Below are 25,621 nucleotides of genomic sequence, written 5' to 3'. Positions count from 1 at the left end.
ACTACCTACTATTTCCCCATTGTAACTACACTCCAGTGGCCCCTGTGGAATCGGAGAAAGGGATTTATCGGTAAGTACCAAAATCCTGATATTACTGCCTTCAGAATTCAGAAGTGGCAGTACACGTGTGTCCTGATACGCCTAGCGTCAATATGCCATACGGTGCGAGATACCCAATGCGACTGAGCCGTGCCGAAAGTAGCAGCATAAGGTCGTTTTCTTTACATATTGCGTCTTTTTCGCATTTCAGACAAAACGCCACTCAATGTACTAGAGATGTTAGGCTGCGACTTGAATTAGTTATAAACATATAGAAAGTCATAGATGAAGCACAATGGTCCTTGGCAGGAGTAAGAACCACAGCTGCTACATCGTATCACAGATTTGGACTCAGTTGCACATAGATGTACAAATGTCGCACATCAAATTGAACAGTGCAATCTAATTTTGATGCTCACAGTTTTATTTATAGAAATAAGGTGCACATTCTGAGCGAGAAAGTTGCTCAGCGTGGCCGAGTCACACAGGACCTGGCATGCCAAGAGGGGCTATACGGTGCAACAGAAGCCACAGTGTGTGAGGAGACATCTGTAGCTGGGAACAAGTCAGAAGTTTGACATGACCAGAGCAATGACGAACTGCAAGCGATATCGCCTTTCCACACTGACCACTGTGATCTGTATTCTGCAAAACAAGTTCCTTTGCAATTTGTAGTGAGTAAATGGTAATGTAGTCTGGGGGTGGTTTGGGGTACAAATATAAAGTGGTGAATCCGCTAATGTGCTTCCTTGCCCTACACACAATTGAAGATATATTACCAGGGGTTAAAGTGGGCCGGAACGGGCCGGAACTGCGTTCCGTCAGTTGTATTGGGAGGCGGAACTAGTTCCGCCACCTCCAGCCCACTTTACCCGGCCTGATTGACTAGAGTAGACCATCCCCGCCTCTCATTGTGCGCTGCGCCACCCACATTAATAGATGGGGAGGGGCGGCCAGGACTAGGACTACCTTATAGTCCACCTCCACGAGTTCCCCTCCCTCCTATAGCGTCGCTGGCCGCGGCGGCGGGATTCAGGCGATGCATCTCCACATGTCTGTCTCTCCTGCCGTGTAAAGGCACAGAGGACAGGAGACCCATGCTGACGCTCTTGGTGGCTCTCAATGGCAGGGGCAAGAGACGGGAGTACTGGCACAAGGAGAGAGAGAGGTAGGAAAGAGGGGGGTGTCGGAAGAGGGAGGGATGTTGTGCGCTGTGTCAGGTATTAAATGTGCGGGGGGGGGATCTGTATGTGGGATTACATGTACTGGGGAGGGGGAGCTGTGTCAGGTATTAAATGTGCGGGGGGGGGATCTGTATGTGGGATTACATGTGCTGGGAAGGGGGAGCTGTGTCAGGTATTAAATGTGCGGGGGGGGGATCTGTATGTGGGATTACATGTGCTGGGAAGGGTGAGCTGTGTCAGGTATTAAATGTGCGGGGGGGATCTGTATGTGGGATTACATGTACTGGGGAGGGGGAGCTGTGTCAGGTATTAAATGTGCGGGGGGGGGATCTGTATGTGGGATTACATGTGCTGGGAAGGGGGAGCTGTGTCAGGTATTAAATGTGCGGGGGGGGGATCTGTATGTGGGATTACATGTGCTGGGAAGGGGGAGCTGTGTCAGGTATTAAATGTGCGGGGGGGGGATCTGTATGTGGGATTACATGTGCTGGGAAGGGGGAGCTGTGTCAGGTATTAAATGTGCGGGGGGGGGATCTGTATGTGGGATTACATGTGCTGGGAAGGGGGAGCTGTGTCAGGTATTAAATGTGCGGGGGGGATCTGTATGTGGGATTACATGTACTGGGGAGGGGGAGCTGTGTCAGGTATTAAATGTGCGGGGGGGGGATCTGTATGTGGGATTACATGTGCTGGGAAGGGGGAGCTGTGTCAGGTATTAAATGTGCGGGGGGGATCTGTATGTGGGATTACATGTGCTGGGAAGGGGGAGCTGTGTCAGGTATTAAATGTGCGGGGGGGGGATCTGTATGTGGGATTACATGTGCTGGGAAGGGGGAGCTGTGTCAGGTATTAAATGTGCGGGGGGGGATCTGTATGTGGGATTACATGTGCTGGGAAGGGGGAGCTGTGTCAGGTATTAAATGTGCGGGGTGGGTATCTGTATGTGGGATTACATGTGCTGGGAAGGGGGAGCTGTGTCAGGTATTAATTGTGCGGGGGGGGATCTATATGTGGGATTACATGTACTGGGGAGGGGGAGCTGTGCGAGGGATTAAATGTGCTGGGGGGGAGCTGTATGTGGGATTATATGTGTCCTGGGGAAGGGGGACCTGTGTCGGGGAATAAATGTGCAGGGGGGAGCTGTATGTGGGATTATATGTGCTGGGGAAGGGGGATCTGTGTCAGAGATAATGTGCTGGGGAGGATAAACTGTGTTAGGGATTATTTGTTTGGGAGGGGGAAACTGTCAGAGTTTACATGTGCCGGGAGGGGGGAGCTGTGAGTCGGATTATATGCTGTGGGCATTATGTGTATTATGGGGTGCTACTACTGTGGGCATTATTACTATTGTGTAACACGCCCCTTTTTTGAGACCACGCCCCTTTTTGTGGCGCGCGCCTACGGCGCGCGCAATACCTTTGTTGCATGGGCACCGTGGGGAGGGGGGTGAGTTCCACCACCTCTCTAGGACCACTTTAAGCACTGTATATTACCATTATCATCATCATCATCATCACAATTATTTATTTGGTGTCACAAAATCCCACCAGGCTCTGTTTAGAACACAGAGGTCGAACATGAAAAATAAATACAGTACAAGCAATCACAGCACCTTTAACAATCATAATGCAAAGTGAGATTAGGGGACAATAGTGCTGTCTTCAGTTAATACTGTGAGCCTAAACTGGAATCTCCGCTATCCTCAAAAACATTTTAATAAATGTGGATTTGCAGGGCAGCCTGGTAGTGCAGGGAGGCACTGTAAACAGCCACTGAACCTAAAAACCACATTCTCCATCTACGGACATTTATTTAAATATCTTGTCTTTCAATACAACGTTTTGTCAATCCATGTCTTTGTAATCCAAGGCATGGTAGTGGCCATCTCTCTTTCAGCAAGACTACCCATCAACAAGACCTCCTATCTAGGGATGGCCATCGGTGGGTTATCCATTTATGGTTACCATCGATGGTACCATTAATGGATAACCTCGATGGTGGGAAACCATCAGTAAGGTAGCCGTTGATGTTTTCAGCCATCAATGCTCAGCCCTACTTTAGTATTGAGCAAGTCACGAACCAATTAGGACCCAGGGTCGTGGCTTAGTGGGTGTCGGGGGAGGAGCTATGCTCAGTATCCCTGACACCCTCGAGAGAGAGAAAAATTCAATAGCTTATTATCATCGATGGCAGGAAACCATCTGGTTCTTCCCCGTCAATGTTAAAGTAGTTAACATTGGTCATAGACCATCAATGATTTTGAATCATCAATGGTTGATGGCCATCCCTACTCCTATCTTGGTGGGTTAAGCAGTGTTTTTATATGTATAAGCAGGTGCCCTCACAGATACAGTATCCATATTCATGAAAAGTTAAACCCAACTGAAGGGAAAATAGCATGTTTGCATCAGGCTCATAGTTTAATAATTAATATGCATCTACATGCAGCTGTGGCTCAGAAGTTCTCAAGGCACCCCAATGGTCCAGGTTTTAATTATATCCATGGCTCAGCACAGATGGTTATATCAAATTGACTGAAGTACTGATTCAGTCACCTGTGGCCAAGCATGGATATACTTAAAACCTGGACCATTGAGGTCTGCATTTGAGAACCTCTGGACTAACGGAACACATGTCACTGTATTTATGTTTTATGGTAAAATAGGCTCCATCAGTGTGGGCATACCACACTTCAGTTTGAAAAAACTTACTGTAAAGAAGTTGTACTTGCACAACCCTGAACTTCTCTCCAGACACAAGACACTGATAGTGCAATTTACTCCACTCTCAAGATTCTATGTTGTTTTTGCTGTTCGTAATGTCCTTTGTAATGTTTCTAAATTTGCAAGGGACACAGGACCGCCTTAAGACACACCAGTGTCTGTCATTATTTCTCTCTCTCTCTCTCTCTCTCTCTCTCTCTCTCTCTCTCTCTCTCTCTCTCTCTCTCTCTCTCTATATATATATATATATATATATATATACACACATATATATTTATATATAGATATAGTTTTTTGGGGGGGTTTTTGTTTTGTTTCTCATGTATGAAAAATAAATGGAAGGGAAGGTTGAAAGTGGTAGGTAATGCCCTCTCTGGCTGTTGAAAAAAAATCTTGGAGCCATAAAAATAACAAATGATGTGTATTTGCTAGAGTGTCAAAGTTATGAGTTTATTTTGTAATGATGTGCTCCTGCTTTCATGAGGTAAACTGGCCGTGTCGGAGGTGTTATTAGTAATATGGACTCAGTGAAGCAGAAAGCAGAGTGACCGAGAGATCAGTGTATCAGTCAGCAAGAGGGCAAATGGGAAGAGACAGCGGGAGAATGAGAAAACAGTAGTATTGTTTGCACACAGATAAACCCTTCGACTGCCGAAACGGGCTGGCTGCAGAGCATTGTGCACTCATACTGTATCGGTATGTTTACAAAGCTCATGGGTGTTTTTTTTTATTTTATTTTTATTTTATTTTCATAATTGTAGTAATTGTGGAAATAGTTATGTAAATATCTTATGTTTCTAATTGTACAGTATCTGTCCAGATATGTCAAAATTTATGTGTTATTATTCTGCAAATATTTATCTGAAAATTCTGCAAACTAAGTTAAAGCTTGGAGAGTTGCAGTAGTTTATTAAGGAGCAGATTTTGGTGGCAAGAAAATTAAGACTTAATTTAATCTTGCTATAGAAGTCTTATTTGCATTAATTTGTACATATTGTACTGTATATAGTTTTCATTTATATTGTTTATGTTTATATTTGTGGCTTTGTATGCAAGGGATGAGATGAGTAATACTTCTGTCCTAAAGGTGGAATATTCTTGAATGTGTATTTTTCTTTGTGATACATGAAAATTAATTTGGTCACTTTGGTACGGAATACCTCCAATAAGTAAGAGGTTAAAGTCAAAGGTGAAAAACATTGCATTCAACCTTTACAACTTTTACATGCTTTTATATCATTACTGGCAATTCTCCTTATTCAAATAAAGAGGAGTTGGATGCAAACTTGTGGCACACAAAACATTGTTGACATCAGTCGGTTTAGTATTCACACTGGTTTCAATCAAACACGGATATTTGTAAAATGCAAGAAATTAATTTGACAGCTGAAGGTGAATTGTGAATACAGTCCAAAACATTATGTAATGACTCATTACTCCTGGTACAAAAAAGAGCAAAATATTGTTGAGCTAACGCTTATAAAATAAAAAACACAAATATAAAAAGAAATATTGAAGTCGTCAAAAAAAGTTCTAGCTTTAAACTACAACATGAACTACAGAATTTGCATAAGATGAGCCACAACTCCATCACTGTCCTGTTGAATTGCAAATAAAATACATTTTTAAAAATATATATAAAAAAAAAAAATCATTAGTGAGGACCAATATGCAGCTCCCGGTGTGATGTGAGCTGTTGTTCCGGTGGAGATCAAAGTATGAACAATAGTAAGCAATGATGATATACAGTATTAGACTGCCAGTTTAAACTTCAATGTTTGGGATTTTATGGGGTTATCCAATTGCCCACAGGTTTCACTGAACCTGTGTGTTATCCGGAGAATTTTTTTTTTTTTTACGGTGATCCTAATAGGATAGTCCAAAAAAACATATTGGAGAAACATCACCAAAAATTTTGAAAAATGTCAGTTTTTCGCTTCTGATGTTTCTTTGCAGTTAATTGGATACCCTCCATAGTGGATTTATGATTTTGGACAAGCTTTTGATATTATTAGTGGTATACTTAGTGTGTTATTACTGTGTTGTCCTTTTTCATGGTAGAGCGGGATTTCCTGCTAGAGCTGGGCTGGTCACATATCATGGGCACTTCTGACAAGTTGGTAAATCCCAGAACCTAGGCTTCAAACAGAATGAATCAAGTACTGAAATGCCTCTGCTGGTCTGCAGGGAAGCCCTTCAGATACCTAAATACAATCAATTCTGGTTTTGATAGGGTTAAAAAAAAAACGAGCCGCAGGACTGGAGATAAATCTGCCTGTTTAGTTGAATCCAGGATGCAGTATCTAAGGTGAGACCAGCGTGGCTGGTGCTGTGTCAGGAAACCAAAGATCAGGATAATGTACTTTTATTGTCCTGGTTCTGATCCATCAGTATGATAGGACTTTGATGAAAGTGGTGCCTCTAGGCCCAGGACTTTTTAGGCGCTATTAGTGCCCATGTTACCCAGTGGTTAAATGTGGGGCAATACTGTACATGTATTATACGTGTTTTAATCATGAATGTTGCTACAGTATATATTATGAAAATACAGTATGCCAAGGTGGTGATATGTTTCTAAAGATATGATTCACATGTACTGTCCATGTAATTATGTGATGTATTCTATCTGTGCCCTGTGTGTACAAGATGACCAGAATATCTCAGATAAGCAGATATGGCCTCTATAGGTGTAGCCTAAAAGTCTGAGGAGATAAAGTGACATCTCGCAGAGTAAATTAACATTTCAAACACAGTACCTCTTTGAGTGTGTTGATAAATTAAGTTCAGAATTATGTGTTTTAAGGAAAAGAGCCAGCAGACTGTAGATAGGCCACAGAAATAAGTACTAGGCTGTTGGTTACTGTGATATGCGAATATTATTTAACAATTCTATGTTAAATAATATTCTATCGGTTAATTGTCAGCATGGTGTAGTTCATTGTTCCAGAATGAATGTTGCAAGGCACAGTGGCTCCAAGACAGCAGGGGTCATATGGGAAAACACCTGTTTGTAAAAGAGCCAGCAACTGTTCTGTAGCCAGGCCTTCAGTGTGAAGCACCCAATATCAGGGTGTAACTGATACCCAGGAGTGTCACCTCATGGTGGAAAAATACTAGCTTCTAAAAGAACAAGGAGGAGGACATTAGGGGGAGTGCATGAATCAGGACATCTGCAGCACAGACCCTTACTAGGCATGATGGTTCCATTAGTGGAGAGGACTCCTGGCATGCAGTACGGTGGCTGATGTTAGTCGCATGACTTTGGCTACGGGTGATTCTCTGCCAAGGTATCTTGTGGAGTGCGTCACCAGTGCGGTGTGGACTTATATGAATTTACTCCTGTGTGGACTTATACAAATATTCTCCTTTGGACAAATCTTCTATCATTGCTGGGTGGACTCAATGATAGTTCGGCTGTGTGGAACAGTTTGTCTATATTTTCTGTGTGTAATTGTTGTGGAACTAAATCCTTTTCTTGGACTGATTCTATCTGAACTGCTACCTGCATATTGTTTCTGTGCTACATTTACTTCTGGATGCTGTGCATCATCTATTCCTGTGTGCGGTAGAAAATGAAACATTACTTCGGTTTCATCTGCTCTGTGTCTGGGTGATTAAAAGAACTCCATATCTTCACATGCTGTATAGACTGTTTCTAATGTGACTCCTTCAAGAGTTCTCATCCTATGTAGTGGGTTCTGTGGGTTTGTTTATCCTTGTGTTATTTTAGTTGAGATTGTCTTAGATTTATGTGTAATTTTAAAATTATCTATGCTTGTAACTTTTTTTGTTTTGTAACTGTAAGCACTGAATTTATTCTTGAAATGAAATCCTAATTTCTAGGTCTGGTTTTCTGTGTTCTTAGATCTATAACCTTTGAGGCTTATGTCACCTGGTTTGTGAAATAATAGTGTATGCCGGAAGAAGCTAAGGCTACCTAGTGTCAGATCACTGAATTCCTCTTGCTCATGGCAATTACCATGTCGGAACTAACCCATAAAGCACTGGCAGCAATTCTCAGATTGACATATCTGGAGAATTGTCCAGCCAGTCGTGACGTTTACTTATTGTGGGTTCTGGTGCTTTTTTTTGTTAGTTGTGATCATATCATTTATAATTTGTCTTGCACATGTGGGTTTCAATTATGAGTGTGTTTTGAAGATACTAAATTAGGTGGGATATAGTCAATATCCCTGTGCTCAGCATGCCAACGGTCAGAATCCTGGTAGCAGATTCCCGAAACTCAAAATCCTGATAGTTAGTATTGTGGTTAGGGCTAGGCTGCAAGAGGGGACAGTTATGAGATGGAGATAATGGTTAGGGTTACAATACTTAACAAAATCAGTTGGGATTTTAAATGTCGTATTTCCGCTGCAGGGATTATGTTGAGCGCCGTGATATCGTACCCAACCCACAATGATGTAGATTGAGAAAAAAGTGGAATACCTCTGAAACTTTGCTAATGAGCCCTGTATATAAAATACATTGGATAAGATAGATACCCAACCATACACCACCAGTCAGTGGCTAATTCCATGTAACATTGACTGCTCCCTCACCTCATTTCTTGTTGCATATACCATCCTCACTTCTTGTCTTCTGATGTATTTCCACATTAGTTACAGGTTGACTTTTGCAGATTGTCCATTCCCATTTCCCTCAGCATGTCATCTGTAGATGCCCCGCACAAATGTAACATATTTAGTTGCTGGATGGCAAATAATACTTTCACTTTGTATTTTGGAAGGTGCTTGGCCGGGAGGTCTATACATCTAACAACCAGCTTGGTGGCATCCATATCATGCACAACAATGGAGTCACACATGCCACAGTATATGATGACTATGAAGGAGTGTACACAATTTTGCAGTGGCTTTCTTACATGCCTAAGGTATGTTTTATTAAAATGTGATTGAAATATTTCAATAGTGAAAAAAAAAACATCAAGGCAATCTGAAAATTGTCCCAGTGATTAAGTTAGCACTATAAAATGTTGGTAACCATTTTCTTTTTACGTAGATTATATTTTTATGGTCAGAACAAGGAAGTTTTGAAAATTGTTCTTAATATAGCTTGATTTACCCTTTTAGGGGTACACAAGGATTACCAGGACTAAACATGTTTATTGAGAAAGTTATGGGCAGTGTATACTAGAACAACTGCACATACATGCCAGTTACTGTACGCCCTGACCGGGAGTGGTTTGCTGTTATATGCACTGAAGGTTGATGGTGATATTGTAAACCAAATACTCACCAAACATTTGTTTAGACTAGATAATTCATAAAACATGATTAATCTCGTTCATGCATATAATTGTTGATTACTTCAACACCAATCTTTATGACTCACATTGCTTACTTTTCCTCTTTCATTAAATGTATTTATAGAACTTATTTAATAAGTAATGAAAAATAAATGTTTTGCAGTAAAATGTCCAACTACTCTTAATAAGACTTCATAAATTCTACAGTCTATAAGCCACAATAAGATGCTTGGCTATGTAGGGACTTAATTCCTATATTATGTCACCAAATCACTGGTTGCTCTTCTAGCATGCGATGTCCTTAGTCTGAATATTAACTTTTTTTACTTGTTTTAGAGTGTTTCCAGTCCTGTGTCCATAATTACGCCAAAGGATCCAATTGACAGACACATTGACTTTACTCCTACCAAAGCTCCTTATGATCCTAGATGGATGCTGTCTGGTCGACCTCACCCAAGTATGTACATGTATTAAGGAACACTTGTATGAAAACAGTTACATTTTCTGTCTTCCTGGTTGCCTTTTTCTTTTGATGTCAGTACATCGCTGTTATCCAGGAAAAAAAGATTGTTTTTTTGGTTTGTTTTCTTACAGTTCATGCTTACCTGTTTCTTCCCCATCAAACATCCTTTGTCACTGACAGGTGTAACACCTTTATGGGAAATATACAGCAAAGGAATCTGCATATACCATATTCATTAATAGTACCTTAATAGCTGCTATGTGCTAGTAATATTCTGATGTGAACTACCTTCCTGAATCAAGTTTGAAGTTTCTCACGTACACAGCCTTAGATCAGCCTGTTCATCGTTTAATTGTAGGTGCAAGGGTTAATGTATTGAACTGCGGAATTTTTAAATCTCAGATTTGCCGGCAGTTTTAAATATTGTAATGTCATTATACCATTTATATGAACTAATTACTTTCCTAGCATGTACCATTGGTAACATTCACTCTCTAGTACAGTTTATCTAAAGTCTTCACTTCTTCCTTCCTTTACAGCAGTTTCCCAAACTCCACCATTAAAATCCAGCTTTTATCCATGCTTGAGTCCAGATTATTAAATCAATTTGGCTGAAGCACTTTTTAAGACACATATGTTTAACCATAGATATCATTAAAACCTAGGCTGTAAAGCATAGAGACTACCTTCCCTGCTATGTCCTACTGAGGCCTAACAGGGGATCATAAATGTCAGACAGACTAGCCTGATGTAGTAGAGCACTGTTTTCCTTCTATACATTAAGCAGTGGTTTGTGGTACAATGAACATTTGTGTAATGTAATTGATTTTATCGTTCCTATAGCAGAAATAACTAGATGAACTACCATGTACTCTTTAATGAGCATGATCTGAATATTGATCACACACTCCCTATCTGAAATGTTTTTATTGAGAAACGTTTTTATGTACATTACAGATTGTCATAGCGTTCTATGCATATAGACAACAATCAAACATATACATTTACCCAATCTGCAATAACATTAAATAAATAGTATTACATTAAACAAACAAAAAGAAGAAGAAAAATAAAATTAAAGGTAACTAAGAACAGAAAAAAGAAGAGGGGAAAAAGATATAGAGGATACGCGTATGTCCCAGATACAATAATCCATCTCAACAAGATCACTCAGACAAAAAAGAGCAGAAAGGAATGTAAGGTCCGCCTCACAAAAATATATGGTACAATAAGAAAATAAAAAAGACAGTAGATATGTAGGAAGAAGCAGTCTGATCTCTCTAATTTCACATGTTATTCGAAGCAGAATAAGTTTTATAATAATTTGACCAGACTGACCACTTTATCATAGGGGAGGAAATGGCCATGTAGTATTTAAACCCAATTGTTTCCATTGCATAGCTCCGTTGGACATATGATATAATCTTTGTGCTCTTTGGAAGATCAGTTCATTTCCAATATTGAGCCAGTACAGCCCTTTTTGCAATTAATATATGACCCATGACATATTTATCAGCATCTTGCACTAAAGGGGGAAAATGGTGTAAAAATTAGTGATGAGCGGATTCGGTTTTACTCGGTTCTCAAAACCGAATCTTATTGGCTATCCAAAACACGTGACATCAGTGAGTCAATAAGATTCGGTTTTGAGAACCGAGTAAAACCGAGTAAAACCGAATCCGCTCATCACTAGTAAAAATACAATCTCCGGGAGAAACTGGAGGGAGACATCTGTAACTTGTTTAATCAATTCGAAGACCTCTTACCAGAATGAATTAATATTCGGGCATAACCAAAAGATATGTATTAGAGTGCCCTCCAGGCTACATAATCACCAGCAAAGCCTGGAAGAATCAGGCCAAATTTTATGTAACTTATTTGGAGTATGGTATAAGTTATGTATTAATTTGAACATCATTTCGGAGTGGTTGATGCACCTAGATATCTTGAAGATATTCAGGAAAATATGTTCCCACTCCACATCTGTCAAATTTATATTTAATTCTAATTCCCATTTGACCTGAGTTTGTAGTTTCGGTTCCCTTTGGGGGGGGGGGGGGGGGAGAAGAGTAGAGTACCATGAAGAAATACCATGTTTGTGGCTTGGCGTGGCGATTTTCGATAACGCGTATGGTGGGGGAGCAGGAAAGGGGGGGGGGGGGATTTGTGAATCAGACTCGTTCTTCAGTAACCAATGTCTAATACGTAGGTATTTATAAAAATCTTTGTTCGGAATCAAGTGTTGTACCTGTAATTGTTAGAAGGGTTTAAGAGTTAGGTTGTCATATAAATCTTTAATCAAAAATATACCTAGATCGTGCCAGTTTTGCATAGACAGGTCAGGGATTAGTTTAGACAATGCTAAAATAAATAAACTGGAAGAGGGAAGAGAAAATTTGCCTAGAGAAGTAACCATTTTGTCCCATACCACTAATGTGTGTGAAACACTTTTTAAAGACATGGTATAAGATGGTCTATGGGAAGGTTTAGTCCATTAAATCAGCTAAGGGGAGATTCCGACATGAGTGTCTTTCAATATCAACCCAAGGTTTTACAGGTTCGGGAGAAAGACAACCTTTCAGTTGGTCAAGTATGCATGCATGTTGGTACAGTTCGAGGTTAGGAACGGCCAGGCCTCCATTCTGCTTAGAGCATTGTAGGCGAGCTCTGGCTATTCGAGGTTTTTTTACCTTTCCATATAAATATAGACATATAGACATGCCTGAATAAAACATATTAAGTAAGGTGATCGTGACTAAGAATCGTATCTCTCTAAACATATAAAGAATTTTTGGGAGGAGCATCATTTTAATGGAGGATAATCTCCCCATCCATGATATGTTATAATTGAACCAATTTTTGGTAAGATCAGTAAAATGCATAAGGAGAGGCAAGTAATTACAGGATATAACATCTTGGGGGTTCAACGGAAGTTTGATTCCTAGGTATTGAAGGGAAGAATTTTGCCAGGAATAGTTATATTGAGATTGTAAAATGTGGAGAAGGGGTTGGTCTATATCTATTGGGAGCGCTTCAGTTTGAGAAGTGTTTAGTTTTATAGTAGGATACATTAGAATAGTCCTGCAAGATAGTATGCAGAGCTGGTAAGGAAGTTTTGGGATTAGTTATAAACAAGAGGACATCATCTGAGAATAAACAGATCTTATGATGCGTTAATCCTATTTGGAGTCCATCTACTTGGGTAGTGGTTCGAATTTTTACCAGTAAGGGTTCAATCGCCAGAACAAAAATTAATGGTGATAGAGGGCATCCCTGTCGGGTTCCGTTGGTAATAGGAAAGTGATTAGAGAGAAATCCGTTGCTAAAAATGCGAGCAGTGGGTAAAAAATAAAGATGGAGTATAGCCTGCAAAAATTGGACTGAGAAGCCAAACCTAGCAAAAACCTCCGTCATATAAAGCCAGTGTATCCGATCGAAAGCCTTCTCTGCGTCAAGGTAGAGTAAGAGTAAAGGCTTCTGAGTAACACAGTGAGCTTCCAACAGGGAGAACACCCTTCTGGTATTGTCCGGAGCTTGTCAACCTATAGTGAAACCAACCTGGTCCTGATTAACCAGAGTGGGAATCAAAGGATTTAATCTGTTTGCGATTAGTTTAGCATAAAGTTTTATATCCGAATTTAGAAGTGCAATAGGTCTATAATTTTGACATAATGACTGGTTCTTGCCAGGCTTGGGTATCGTGATTACTGTATCTGAGCCTCCAACATATCAGCCGGAAAAGGATTATTGAAAGCATTATTATATAGATTGATTAGGGTAGGTGAGAGGGATTCTTGAAAGGATAAGTGGAAATTATTGATAAACCCATCGGAGCCTGGGGCTTTATCCATTTTAAGAGATGTCTAAGCGGATTGAAGTTCCTCACCAGTCCAAGGGGAATTTAGTGTGGTAGTGTCCTCCCGGGAAATAGAGGGTAAGTTAACAGAGTCTAAAAATGAGTGAATAAGAGCTGTTGAAGGTTGGGGGGTGGAATTATCCCTTTTGAGGTTGTACAGCTTGTCATAGTAAGAAGCAAATTGGATAGAGATATCTTTCGGGTTCAAGAGAGTAGTGCCATCTGCTTTAGATACGTTTTTAATCCTATTTATATATTTTTTCCCCTGAGCTTCCGTGCCAGTAAGTTACTAGCTCTATTACCTAGGGTATAGAACTTCTGATTTAGTTTAGAGATAGCATGTTGGACATGAGAAATATGTAAACTATTAAGTTTCCTTTTAGCTTTAGTCAGGGCTGTAAGGATATTAGAATCTTTACGATTTTTTATATGCTGAGCTTATAAAGTCCTGACCTCATTTTCATAGGCTCCTTGGACTTCCTGGTTACGCTGTTTTATTCTTTCTGCAGCTTGAATTGCAGCACCCCTCATAACCGCCTTCAGAGCACACCAATGAATAGTGACTGAAGTATCTGCAGGAACATTAAGTTCTAAATAAGAGGACAGTGTCTTGCTTAAAGTATTCATTCTGTCCTCATCTTTTAATATATAATCTTGTAATCTCCACGGTCTAAGAGTGGGGTTGGGTGTTGTATGTAACCAGGAACACACTAAAGGGGCATGGTCAGACCAGGTTATTGGTAGAATGTCAGCAGTAGGGACATGTTGCAATGACCATTTGTCAGTTAGAAGAAGATCTAGTCTCGAGTATGATTTATATACAGCAGAGTAATATGTGTAGTCTCGTAATCTAGGGTTTCTAACCCTCCATGTGTCATACAAATCGAATTCAGCCAGTAAATGTGAGAAAGACAAGGCCATAGATCATGCAGCGTTGCTGGCTTGTTTGTCAAGTGTAGAGGACTTATCCCATTGGGGGTCAGGGGAAAGATTAAAATCCCCATAACAAAGACTGCACCTTTTTTAATTTCTTGTAACTTTTGAAAGAAGCTTTTAAGGAAGCGAGGTTGTTTGGTATTAGGTGCGTAGAGAGACGTAAGTGTAACATATCTAGACTACAGCTTCCCTACTAAAATCAGGTATCTACCACTGCAGTCTGTCCATTTACTCTCCAGTTGAAAGGGACACAATTTGTGAAAGAGTATGGCTACGCCGTTTCTCTTAAACGGACCACAGGAGATATATGATATTGGATAGTTATTATTGGAAAATTGTGGGGGAGAGTGCAATGGGAAATGTGACTCTTGTATAGCAACAATGGGGGTCATTCTGAGTTGATTGCTAGCTGCATTTGTTCGCAGCGCAGTGATCAGGCTAAAAAACGGCAGTTCTGCACATGCGTATGTGGCGCTATGTGCACGTGCAACGTATGGGCACAACGAACGATGTCGTTTTGCTCAGGGTCTAGTGATGCATTTCAGTCGCACTGCTTGCCACAGAGTGATTGACATGAATTGGGCGTTTCTGGGTGGCACCTGACCGTTTTCAGGGAGTGTGCGGAAAACCGCAGGCGTGCCAGGAAAAACGCCGGCATTGCTGGGCGGGTTTGTGACGTCAAATCCGGAACTGAAGAGTCTGAAGTGATCGCAAGCGCTGAGTAGGTTTTGAGCTACTCTGAAACTAAACAAAAAAAATTTTGTAGCCGCTCTGCGATACAACCGTTTGCACTTCTGCTAAGCTAAAATACACTCCCAGTGGGCGGCGGCATAGCGTTTGCACAGCTGCTAAAAACTGCTAGCGAGCGATCAACTCGGAATGACCCCCAATGTCTGCTTTTTGATCTGCAAAGTATTTCAAAGCTAAGCGTCTCTTGTGAGGCGAATTGAGACCTTTTACATTAAGACTAAGGAATTTCACCATTATGAATCAGGAAAATAGTGTAGTATGGAACATTTAAGACTACATATTGAGAAGCAAGTGTAATCCTCTGGGTATACGCGCATCCTCCACATACCAATAAAACAATCAGAATACAGTATACATAACATGCAGTAAGGAAATTTAAAAAAAAAAGGGAAAATAAGAACACAGTAAAAGAACAGAAATAGCATCCGTGAAGGCGCTAGAGTTTCCGTCACCAGAACAACGTGGCATTGTATTTGTAGAGGGTAGGTGTGACCGCCTTAGAGACCCGCAGTCACCTCCCAAGTTATCATAATATAAATCTAACTTATAGTAATCCAACCAGCATTAAGCCAATATCAAACAGGGAAAAAAGAAAAAATAACATCTGCTCTAAAGCAATGGTACATAATACTAAACCCAGAGTAATTTGTTAAACAAAACCTGAATGAAGAATAACATCACTGGGTATAAGGTATTCTTACAAGGAATACATTGCAATGACGGGAAAGAAAAAAAATAAAAAGTCATAGTCATCACTTATTCACATGCACGATAACATAGACTTTAACGTGTAACCAGAGACCACTTTGTAGGCACTTTCTTCGGCGAGGAAGTAGATTGTCTCCAAAGATAAATTCCATTTCCTCAAAATTGCAGGGCCATCTTCAGGTTAGAGGATCACTGTGCAGATACCATTACGTGACACTATCAGTTTTGTTGGGAAGCCCCATTTGTACTGCACATTTGTGTTCCTCAAAGCAGATGTGATGGGGTAGAATAATCGCCTCTTAGCCATCGTTGCAGGAGAAATATCCGAGAAGATCTGAAGAGATGCCAAACAGTCCGCAGTTGACGAAGATGGCAGCGCAGCACAGAGTACTTTCTCTTTAATATGGAAAAAATGGACCCTGAGGAGGTTATCTCTGGGTGCTTGAGCAGGGGCCTGTTTTGGTTTAGGGAGTCTGGATTCTGTCGATTAAGAGATCTGACAGGGAGGCTTCTGGTAGTAACTTCTGAAACAGCTCCGTAGCAAACTTGTAGAGTTCAGCATTCGTAACCGAGTCAGGAATTCCTCTTATTTTAATAGTATTACGTCTAGAACGGTCCTCGAGATCTATGAGTTTCTCGTGTACAGGGTTACCTCTTCTTACAAAAAAACTTTGTATCCCAGAGTGACACTAGGCTGTGATAATAAATGCCACATTACCAGGTTTTCTCTACAGCGGAGCACAATTAGTGAGGGTACCCCACAACCCGCAAGGAGTGTCCCCCGGCTCCGTGTTGCACTGTCTCCCACCCCCCCTTTCTCATCCAAGTCTAGGCACTCTGTGAATGATCCAATCTGGGACTGCTATCTCGTGCACCTGCAGCTATCAGAGAGGTAGGTGTTGCAGCTGGAAGGGCTCCACACAGGCCTGGGAGGCCACTAGTGCCTGCAGCAGGTATCAGCGTCTTAGCGGGACGTCTCTGTGCAGCTTCTGTGCCCGCTTCCAACCCGCGCCAGGCGCCGCTCACCATCAGCTTCCAGCAGGGCATGGGAGGCTCAGGCTATGTCCCAGGTCCAGACCGATAAGCCCGGCTATCGTGGGAGTCAGGGAAAGCGGCAGAGATCTCAGTCTATGTCCCTAGTGGAGACAGCGGAGAGTCCCGTGGCTGCAGCCGGAACTCCAGACCGCGGCTTCTGACGGCGTAGTAGGCCGCAATCGGGTCCCGTGGTCCAGTGCGTCAGTATGGCCGGTAAGGTAACTTGGACGTAGGAGGAGACCAGCAGGGCTCAGGGCAGCAAAACTGGGTCACGGAGAGTGGGAGAGGCAAGAAATCACTGCCAGATATGCATCACTCAGACCTCTTTAGGAACAGAACAGGGTCCCCACACAGTACCTGGAGCAAGCTGAGGTATGTCCAGGCTTCATCAGGCAAGTGTCAGCAGAGCCTCCTCTGTAAGTCACCTCCGCAGCGCAGGTGCCGGGAACCAAGATGGCAGCCCTCCGCTCCCGTACGTGCCACGCACCACCGATCCCCAGGTGCCTATGGGTCAGGCAGTGAGACTGGGAGCAAGGGAAGAGGTCTGCGCAGCAGTGGAGTCGCAGGGACGCCGGGAAGGGTGTAGATGAGTGTAGATCCTCAAGTACACCCCACAAAAACAAGTACTTTGTTTAAATAGTATAATTTGGCCAATAAAGACGTTACTTTTCAGTTGAATTTCTCTAAAAAAAACTCAATATTGACTTTTTAGTGATGTGGACGTGTATGTTGAGGACTTTTATTGATGGGAAATGGCGTTTTGAACTTGCAGATGACAGCTAAAATCGATTTGTATAAAACCACTGTAAAATCACTTCACTTTACGGATGATTTTGTGCTTCCCAAAATATTGTAAAGTCTTTCATTTGCTGAAAAATGCTGGCAGACTAAATTTTTTCCACCATTAAAACACCTTTTATGAACCTCAAATCAAGGGCGTAGCTACAATAGGTGCAGGGGGTGTGGCTGCTATGGGATCCATGTCACCTCAGGTCCCGAATGGCCCTCTATACCTAGTTGCTTAGCCACGTTGGCTGCTTTATCTTTTTTAGCAGTGTGCTGCTGCACTGCAGCCACGTCTGATCTCCCGGCCAGCTCTGCCTCTCCTGAGTGCTAACTGATGCTGGGAGGATGCATGTCTGAGCCTGCAGGGACATCCCTGGACCACAGCCATGCCTTATCTCAGCATCAGTGAAGAGAGACGAGACTGAGCCAGCCGGGAGAGCAAATATGGCTGTGCAGCCAATGGGGCCCCAATGTTAAGTACCTGCCTGCAGCCGGTTGTCCACCAGGGGGGTGGGGTCTTTGAGTAGTCTGTTAGGGGGGGAATGGTCGGGATCTCGGAGTACACCAGGTGGGTGGGTGGGAAATCTCTGAGGAGTCAGCCGGGGGGGGCCCATCAAAATTGTACTATAGGGCTCCCTCTGGTATAGCTACACCCCTTCCTCCGATACTTTGCTTATAATCAATAACAGATTTCTTAATGGTCCTGCTATCTCAGTAGCCACTTTTTGGGTTCCGGAATGATTTCCCCCCTTTTTATTTTCCCGGATTGCATTTTGTAGAAAAGACACATGACCTACTGCGAGTTCTGCAAATTGCCATTTCTAACTGAATCTCACATTCCCACGGTGTATGCAAGTTTGATTATACAAGCCCAGTTACGCAAACTGGTTGGATTGACTCCATAGACTTCTGATAGGGTATTATACCTGCCACTATAAATTATTAGTTCCAAGGATACTAGTGCCCTCCAATTTCAGTAGAAAAGAACTGTGGCCTTGTGTGGTTTTTTTTTTTGTGATTGTAGAACTCCTCAGTGACATCTAATATTCTTGGAATTTATAGCAGGGTGTATGTACATTAACCCATATATTGTGCATAATTATTTTTATTAATATTTCTATCACTGTACTGCAACAACTATTCATGCAAATTACACCAGGAACTTTGTGGACTATTACTAGTGTTTAAACAACTGTAATGATCTATATCGGCTTTAATTGGACAGTTTTATGTACACTGTTATGAGCTGTTTGATTTTATTATTGTTGTGCAGTTCCCTATTCTTTTACTGACTGCATCTGAGAAACTCAGAAGCACCTGAAATGACAGCTATTTAAAATTAAAATTACTTTAGCAGTTTTCATATTTCCTAAGTTCAATAACACCCCACTTCCAAGATGTGCAAATGTCCTTAAGCTTGGGAAAGAAAAGGTGAATGAGGTTGGAGAGACATTAAATGGGTTTGTGGTTAGCTCAGTTTGCTCTATTTGGATAATATTTTTACATTCGTTCTACAACCATTTATCCTCCTGTCTGAAATGTTAGCCCCAGCCTGGCTCCAAATAAGGTGGCTTTCAGATTTTAATTTAGTAGAGGCGTTAAGGAAAGCAGATGATTCTAGGTGATAAGTTAAAGTAGATATCTGGTAGGTGAAAAGTTAAAGCCATTTATTAGAGAAGATAGTGCTATGAGATTCTTCAAAGTGACGCGAGACACTGGGCCAGAATCTAAACCAGCAGCTCAAACTCCTGATAGGAAGATAGGTCTGGAATAGATGCTCACACTGTACAGAGGGGCCAGGAAGGCTGCAATGTAGAACACCGTAATTACAAGGCTTTTTTTGCCATGATAAAACACTCTTGCCTGCCACTTTAAGTCAGGAAAGGTTACAGCACTTGGAGACATTCTTTTAATTGGTTTTGGGCTTATGATTTCAGAGGTTGGGGTTCAAATGAATCCGTTTTCTGTTCAGACTTCTTTCAGTGCTTCAGGTTGCTATGTTTTATGTGTCCAAAGCAAATAATCAGAGGGAACTTATATAGAGAACAGAAATAACTGATCTATTGTGTTGCTTAGACTAGTGTGAAAATGCTGATTCATACATCTATGGAACCCAGTGTAACATTTACAGCAACAGATTTCTTATTTTGTATCTATAACTAAGTGATGTTTTTACATTTTGTAATGTATATACTGTATTGAAGATTTATCAAATGTAGATGTTAAGTTTATACTATACCATTTTTTTATTGTACATGATACACAATATACAAAGTTTAGCATATTGCAAATAATGTAATGCTTTATCCTACTTGTATGGAAAAAAAAGACAAAGTAGTGGCAAGTTTTTTTCCAGATTATTTCACAAGTTACACGTGTTTGAAGAAACAGTGTTTAATTCTATTTTCTTGCATGTAGCAAATCACATATGGCTGATACTTCCTCATTTACCAATATTTTGCATTTTCAAGGCACACATTGGTTTTGAATTGCAAAGTACAAGACCTTTTCATATCATTGTCAGTTTATTGATCAATTACTGTGATTTGTTAAATGTTTCATACATGCCTATAAATCAAAATCTACATGTATTCCATAATTTCCTCCAGTTCACCCAATGAATCTAAAAATGTGCACTGTACAAAAGTATACTGTAAATCTTACATATAAAAATCCTAACTTCTACAGTCACAGATATTTTAAGATTGTACATAAATACAAAATAGCACAATATGCATAGAAAACACACAATTGGCTCGTTCAGTTTAGTTTGAATATTAACACATAGATGGTGATAAATCTTCAACATTTACAAAATAATGAATAGATAGAGGTGCTGGGAGTGGATGTGGTTTGGAGAAAGAGGCAGTCTACAGAGAAAGAATAAATTATGTTGGAATGTTTCTTTAGTGGAACATTGTAAGAATTGTATATAAATGGAAGAGTATATGATGAGAAAAGACAAAAGGCTAAGGAGTGGACAGGGGAATCTCAAGAAATACTCGGGGATCTGTATGCAAGTAAATAGTTTTAATTGTTGTAAAAATGGTTAGAGCGTTTTTTATACCACATACTGTACAATTTTTGAGTGTAGGAACAGGGAATTTTAACTCATGGGAGCAGGAAAATGAAAGGTTTGCTTTTCTTGTGGGCTGCAGTTCCTTCCCTCTCTAACAATATCTCTCCAGTTTTATTTACGTACCCAAGGAGTTAGGCATGATTTTATTATGGAATATTATTATTATTATTATTATTATTATTTTTTTTTTTAATTTTTTTTGCTTTATTCAAAATAATGGTGTGTGCCCTTTCGACCAGAAGGTTCAGGTTTCTGCGCTGTAAGTGTACTTTCAAGCAAAGTTGTCCCTGACTCATTAGGTTCAGACTTTCTTGCACAGTGTGTTATGAATCTAGACACCATATATCCTCCTAATGACACGATTTAATCTTAAACTGGTTTAGGCTCTTCAGCCCCACCTAGTTGAACATTGGAGACATTGGAGTTAAAGTTTTGATGACCTTCTTTCTAGCAATCTTTTCTGCTAGATGGGTTTCAGAATTGGGGACACTGTCCTGCATGTCTCTTTTCTTAATATTAGCTCGTTCCTTGTGAGATCACACCGCTGTTTGCTGTGCACACCTTTGGCACTCACTGTCCCTTTCTAAGTTTATCCCATCAAGGGGCACCAAAAATATAGATTTGTTTACCAAAAAAATTAGTGAGGGGTAGCTTTGCAACTTCCCCATTGTAGCAGTGTCACCAGATTGGACAAGACGGGGAATCTCTGAGTGTCACTACTTAATTACTTGTCTTTTTGTCAAAACTACACCTGACATTTGCAGAGTTGCACTGGAGCAGGCGGCTCTCTTCTGCCAGGCATCTCGCGCTGCATAGCGTCTTGAGGCTTGATGTAAGAGGATGCGTCTGTATGTCTTAATGATACCAGAGGATTAGCTGCTCATTCCAATCACCTAGGGACCAGACCTCGTCTGATTTGGGGGACTGGATTGTACATTTATCCTGTTTGGTGCTCAGCTAGAGCAGCAAGATCTTGCCATGTGTGTCCAGATTTAGATCTGTGCTCTGGATAAAATTGTGTCTACTCAGAAGATGTTTTGTGACATCTAAGCAAACACATTTTTTGAAAAACATCTGCCTGCCATGTGCAGTAGAGGTTTCTGAAGGATGGGAGATTCCATATTAGCTTGAAAGCCTTGTATTTTTCTTGTCAAGCTCATTAAATGGATGAAAGCGTAGTCCGATGTGTTTAGATTAAAGGTTTGTATTTTGTTTTTATTATTAGTTTGTTTACACTCATTATACAGTATCAATACATAAAACTATTCAAAAGTTGAGCAGTGGTTCCCAAACTGTCTTCACGGCGCCCTAGAGTATCATCATTTTTTCACAGCACCCAAAAGTTTCTCATTGAGTAATTCAGCAAAAATCAAGTAAATTGTTCTTACCTGACATCTTTAGGGTCAGTTATGTAGTAAAGGACAGGGTTAAGTTTCCTTTTGGCACACATGTTATGACTGACAGCCACCAGCACTGGTTGTTTTGCCTATCCAGAGGCTCCCCAGAGTGCCACAACACTCATTTTGGGAACCACTGATGTAAAGCATAGCTCAGAGCATAAACCTGGCGGTAAAAATAAGTTACAGATACTGGGACATATTTAACAATGAGTGATATTCTTGTTAACACTTGTTAAAGATGTTAAATGGTGCTCAGACCAATCAGATCCTAACTGTCATTTTTCAAATACATGACAGGAGCTGATTGGTTGGAACACCATTTAACATTCGTAATGAGTGATAACAACAATATCACTTGTTAAATTTGCCCCACTGTATTTTTTTATTTTACCATTCTGCAACATCTTTTTACAGAAGTTGCAGTCATTATGTTATTTTGATTTGATATATTGTTGAAAAAATGTTTCAAATACATCATTATACATCCTAGTTAATGTGGGATCCAGTCTTTAGGTCGACAGTAAGTAGGTTGACACTGTCTAGGTCGACCACTATTGGTCGACAGTAAGTAGGTCGACATGGTTTCTAGGTCGACAGGGACTCTAGGTCGACATGAGTTCACTATTTTTTTCCATTTTTTGAACTTTTTCATACTTAACATTCCACATGGACTACAATTGGGAACGGTAACCTGTGCTGAGCACAGCGAGGCACCTTGCATGAAGCATGGCGTGCGAAGCGGTGCACTAATTGGGGTTCCCGATCAATGTACGGAGAAAACGACACCAAAAAAAGTTAAAAAAAACTCATGTCAACCTTTTCTCATGTCGACATAGAGTCCCTGTCGACCTACTTACTGTCGACCAATAGTGGTCGACCTAGACACTGTTGACCTAAGTCTAATCTACCTAACATACCACACCCATTAATGTATACTTTTTACACTTGCATTTCTGTAGGTCAGAAAGGACAATGGTTAAGTGGATTCTTTGACCATGGATCCTTCATGGAAATAATGAAGCCATGGGCACAGACTGTAGTGGTTGGAAGAGCCAGGTAAGGCAAAGCACCTTTGTTGGTTATACTGTACAGACTTACTGCGCTATTACAAATCAACATAAAAACTGATAATTAAAATTCAAAGGATCACTATCGTACATGTGTCCTTCAGCCGCAGTTCCCAGTGATACCAGAAGGGTTCCATAGTTCTTAATTGGTAGTTTCTATCCAATTTGAAGACTGATGTTTGGCTATCATTATACTGTTGTATATTTCGGGGTCCAAATACAGTAGTATAATGCAATATATAGGGCCAGATTTTGTTTTCAATGATGTGCTTATTTTTGTTATCTGAATGTGTCTGTAATTTGCGCATTGCATGCAGGTAATGGTTCTTACTTCCCTAGTTGTGGGAGCAGTTATTAAGGTTGCTATTTTGTCTAAAACTGGGCTAGATACTGGTCTGCCCTTGCCCGTCCGGGTGGTGAGGCTGACTGTAAACTCTCGATGTATGTTCCCTCCACCCTCTTGGTTTTCGCTATTATTCACGGTCTCCAGTGCATTCCCATTCCCAGCCATTGTCTCACTCTGAAGCTTTATGTCTCACAGGAGCTGGGTTATTTACTTCTACTGTTATTATTCCTGTGTTTTATTGTAATTTTCCATGTACAGTGCTATAGACACTGTGTGGTGTCATATAAATAAATTAGGAAATACTGAAATTATTACATGATGTTGACAAAACAATATCGGGGAGAAGATGCAGTTCTGGAGTGTTATATCTATGTGTGTAATGTCAGTGGGGGTACTACAGGTCAGAAGGAAGAAGCAGAGAGGTAGAGCTGGGGCATTATATATGATATGCCAGTTGGGGTAATAAGATCATTGGGCAGCAGAGGGGAAGGGGAAGGGGTACAGCTTGGAGTATTTATGTGTAATGTCATTGGGGTACTACAGGTCACTGGGGAAGCAGCGGAGGGTGGAACAGCAGTATTATATATCTGTGTAATATCATTGGGGATAAAGCCAGGGTAGTGTGTGTGTATGTATGTATGTATGTATCTATGTATCTATGTATGTATATACACATAGCAAAAATAGTCCAACAGTGTAATTTCCACTGGGCACTGACCAGTGCTCAATTTCCCATTAGGCACGTGCCTAGGGGCGTCACTTGGATGCTTGTGTTGGTACTGTCAGCCCGAATTGTACTAGTAACTGCAAAATATTTTCACTATACTGTATCATATGCCATTCTGCCCATGTAAGCTGACCTACTTAGTAAATATGTATACATAATTAAAAATAAAAAAAATGCCACAGTTAGTGGCTTTTCTATTATTCTATCATCAAATAAGGGCTTATAGCTAATCAATGAAAATAATAAAATTAGGTAAGGTGCTGGAGGCCATTACTGTTGTGTCTAGGGGCACCATCTCCCATATATCCGCCCCTGGCGCTGACTGTCCTCTGCTAGCAACATTAGCGAATATGATTTGCATTGCATGATGGGATGCCTGAGGCCATGTGGCAGATATGATGGTCATTTATATTAACTATATGGGGTGGTCTGAGGCCATATGAGGTTGATCCAAGGGATATATAGGGGATCAGATGGGTATTTAAAGGGTAAGTGAACTGATGTCACATGTGGAGGTTTGAGAAACATTTAAGCAGCATGTAGGGAGGGCTGATAGCATGTGAAAAGGTCTAAGGGGCATTTAAAAAGGACACATGGAGGCGTCTTGTGGCATTTAAGGGGCATGTGGAGAGGTTTCATGGCAGCATGGATGGTGTAATAGTTAACATTACTGCCTTACAGCACTAAGGTCATGGTTTTGATTCCCACCAGGGCCCTTACTATGTGGAGTTTGTATATGTGTGTTTCCTCCACATACTCTAGTTTTTCAGTTCAGACATGCTATAGTGTGTGTGTGTGTGTGTGTGTGTGTGTGTGTGTGTGTGTGTTTAATATATACTGAGGAGATCATGATAGGATTGCCCTCTCCTTGGATAGATGGGCATCTCTAAACACACAGCAGCTAGGAAAACAGCACACCAGTCCAAGTATTTTGTGCAATCTAGCCGTGGCTAGTTTTTTATTGTGTAGTACAAAATCAAGATGTGAAAATAAATCGTAGCCCATCTAGGCACTAACTAATTATAGAGTACCTCTCTAAAAGTGGAAGGCCCTAATGCCACAACCATATGTACAGTACTTACAGTCAGTAAATCACAGTGTTTTTCCATGTAATGAGACCCTGAGCCAAGCCCAGACACAGCCTCTTACAGGTACAGGCACTCATTAGCCTGCTCTCGGACTGATGGCCTAAAAACCAGAAATAGGCTTTATGAGTTGAGCCCTCCCTTCTCTCTTACACCCATACCCCCAGGACC

General features: G+C 40.9%; 1 protein-coding gene across 1 annotated transcript in view; it reads left to right on the top strand.

Moving 5' to 3' along the window:
* ACACA (acetyl-CoA carboxylase alpha) overlaps positions 1–25,621 on the top strand; it is an 848,870-nt gene that overhangs the window by 608,319 nt on the left and 214,930 nt on the right. Inside the window, exons 41-43 of the mRNA XM_063951842.1 lie at positions 8,694–8,837; positions 9,549–9,669; positions 23,185–23,281. Coding sequence (XP_063807912.1) covers positions 8,694–8,837; positions 9,549–9,669; positions 23,185–23,281 — 362 coding nt within the window. The remainder of the gene's footprint in view (positions 1–8,693; positions 8,838–9,548; positions 9,670–23,184; positions 23,282–25,621) is intronic.

This window comes from Pseudophryne corroboree, chromosome 2, assembly GCF_028390025.1.
Source record: "Pseudophryne corroboree isolate aPseCor3 chromosome 2, aPseCor3.hap2, whole genome shotgun sequence".
In the NCBI taxonomy this organism is placed as follows: domain Eukaryota; kingdom Metazoa; phylum Chordata; class Amphibia; order Anura; family Myobatrachidae; genus Pseudophryne; species Pseudophryne corroboree.
Note: the sequence above shows the minus strand (reverse complement) of the source record. Positions and strands in the feature narration are given on the sequence as shown.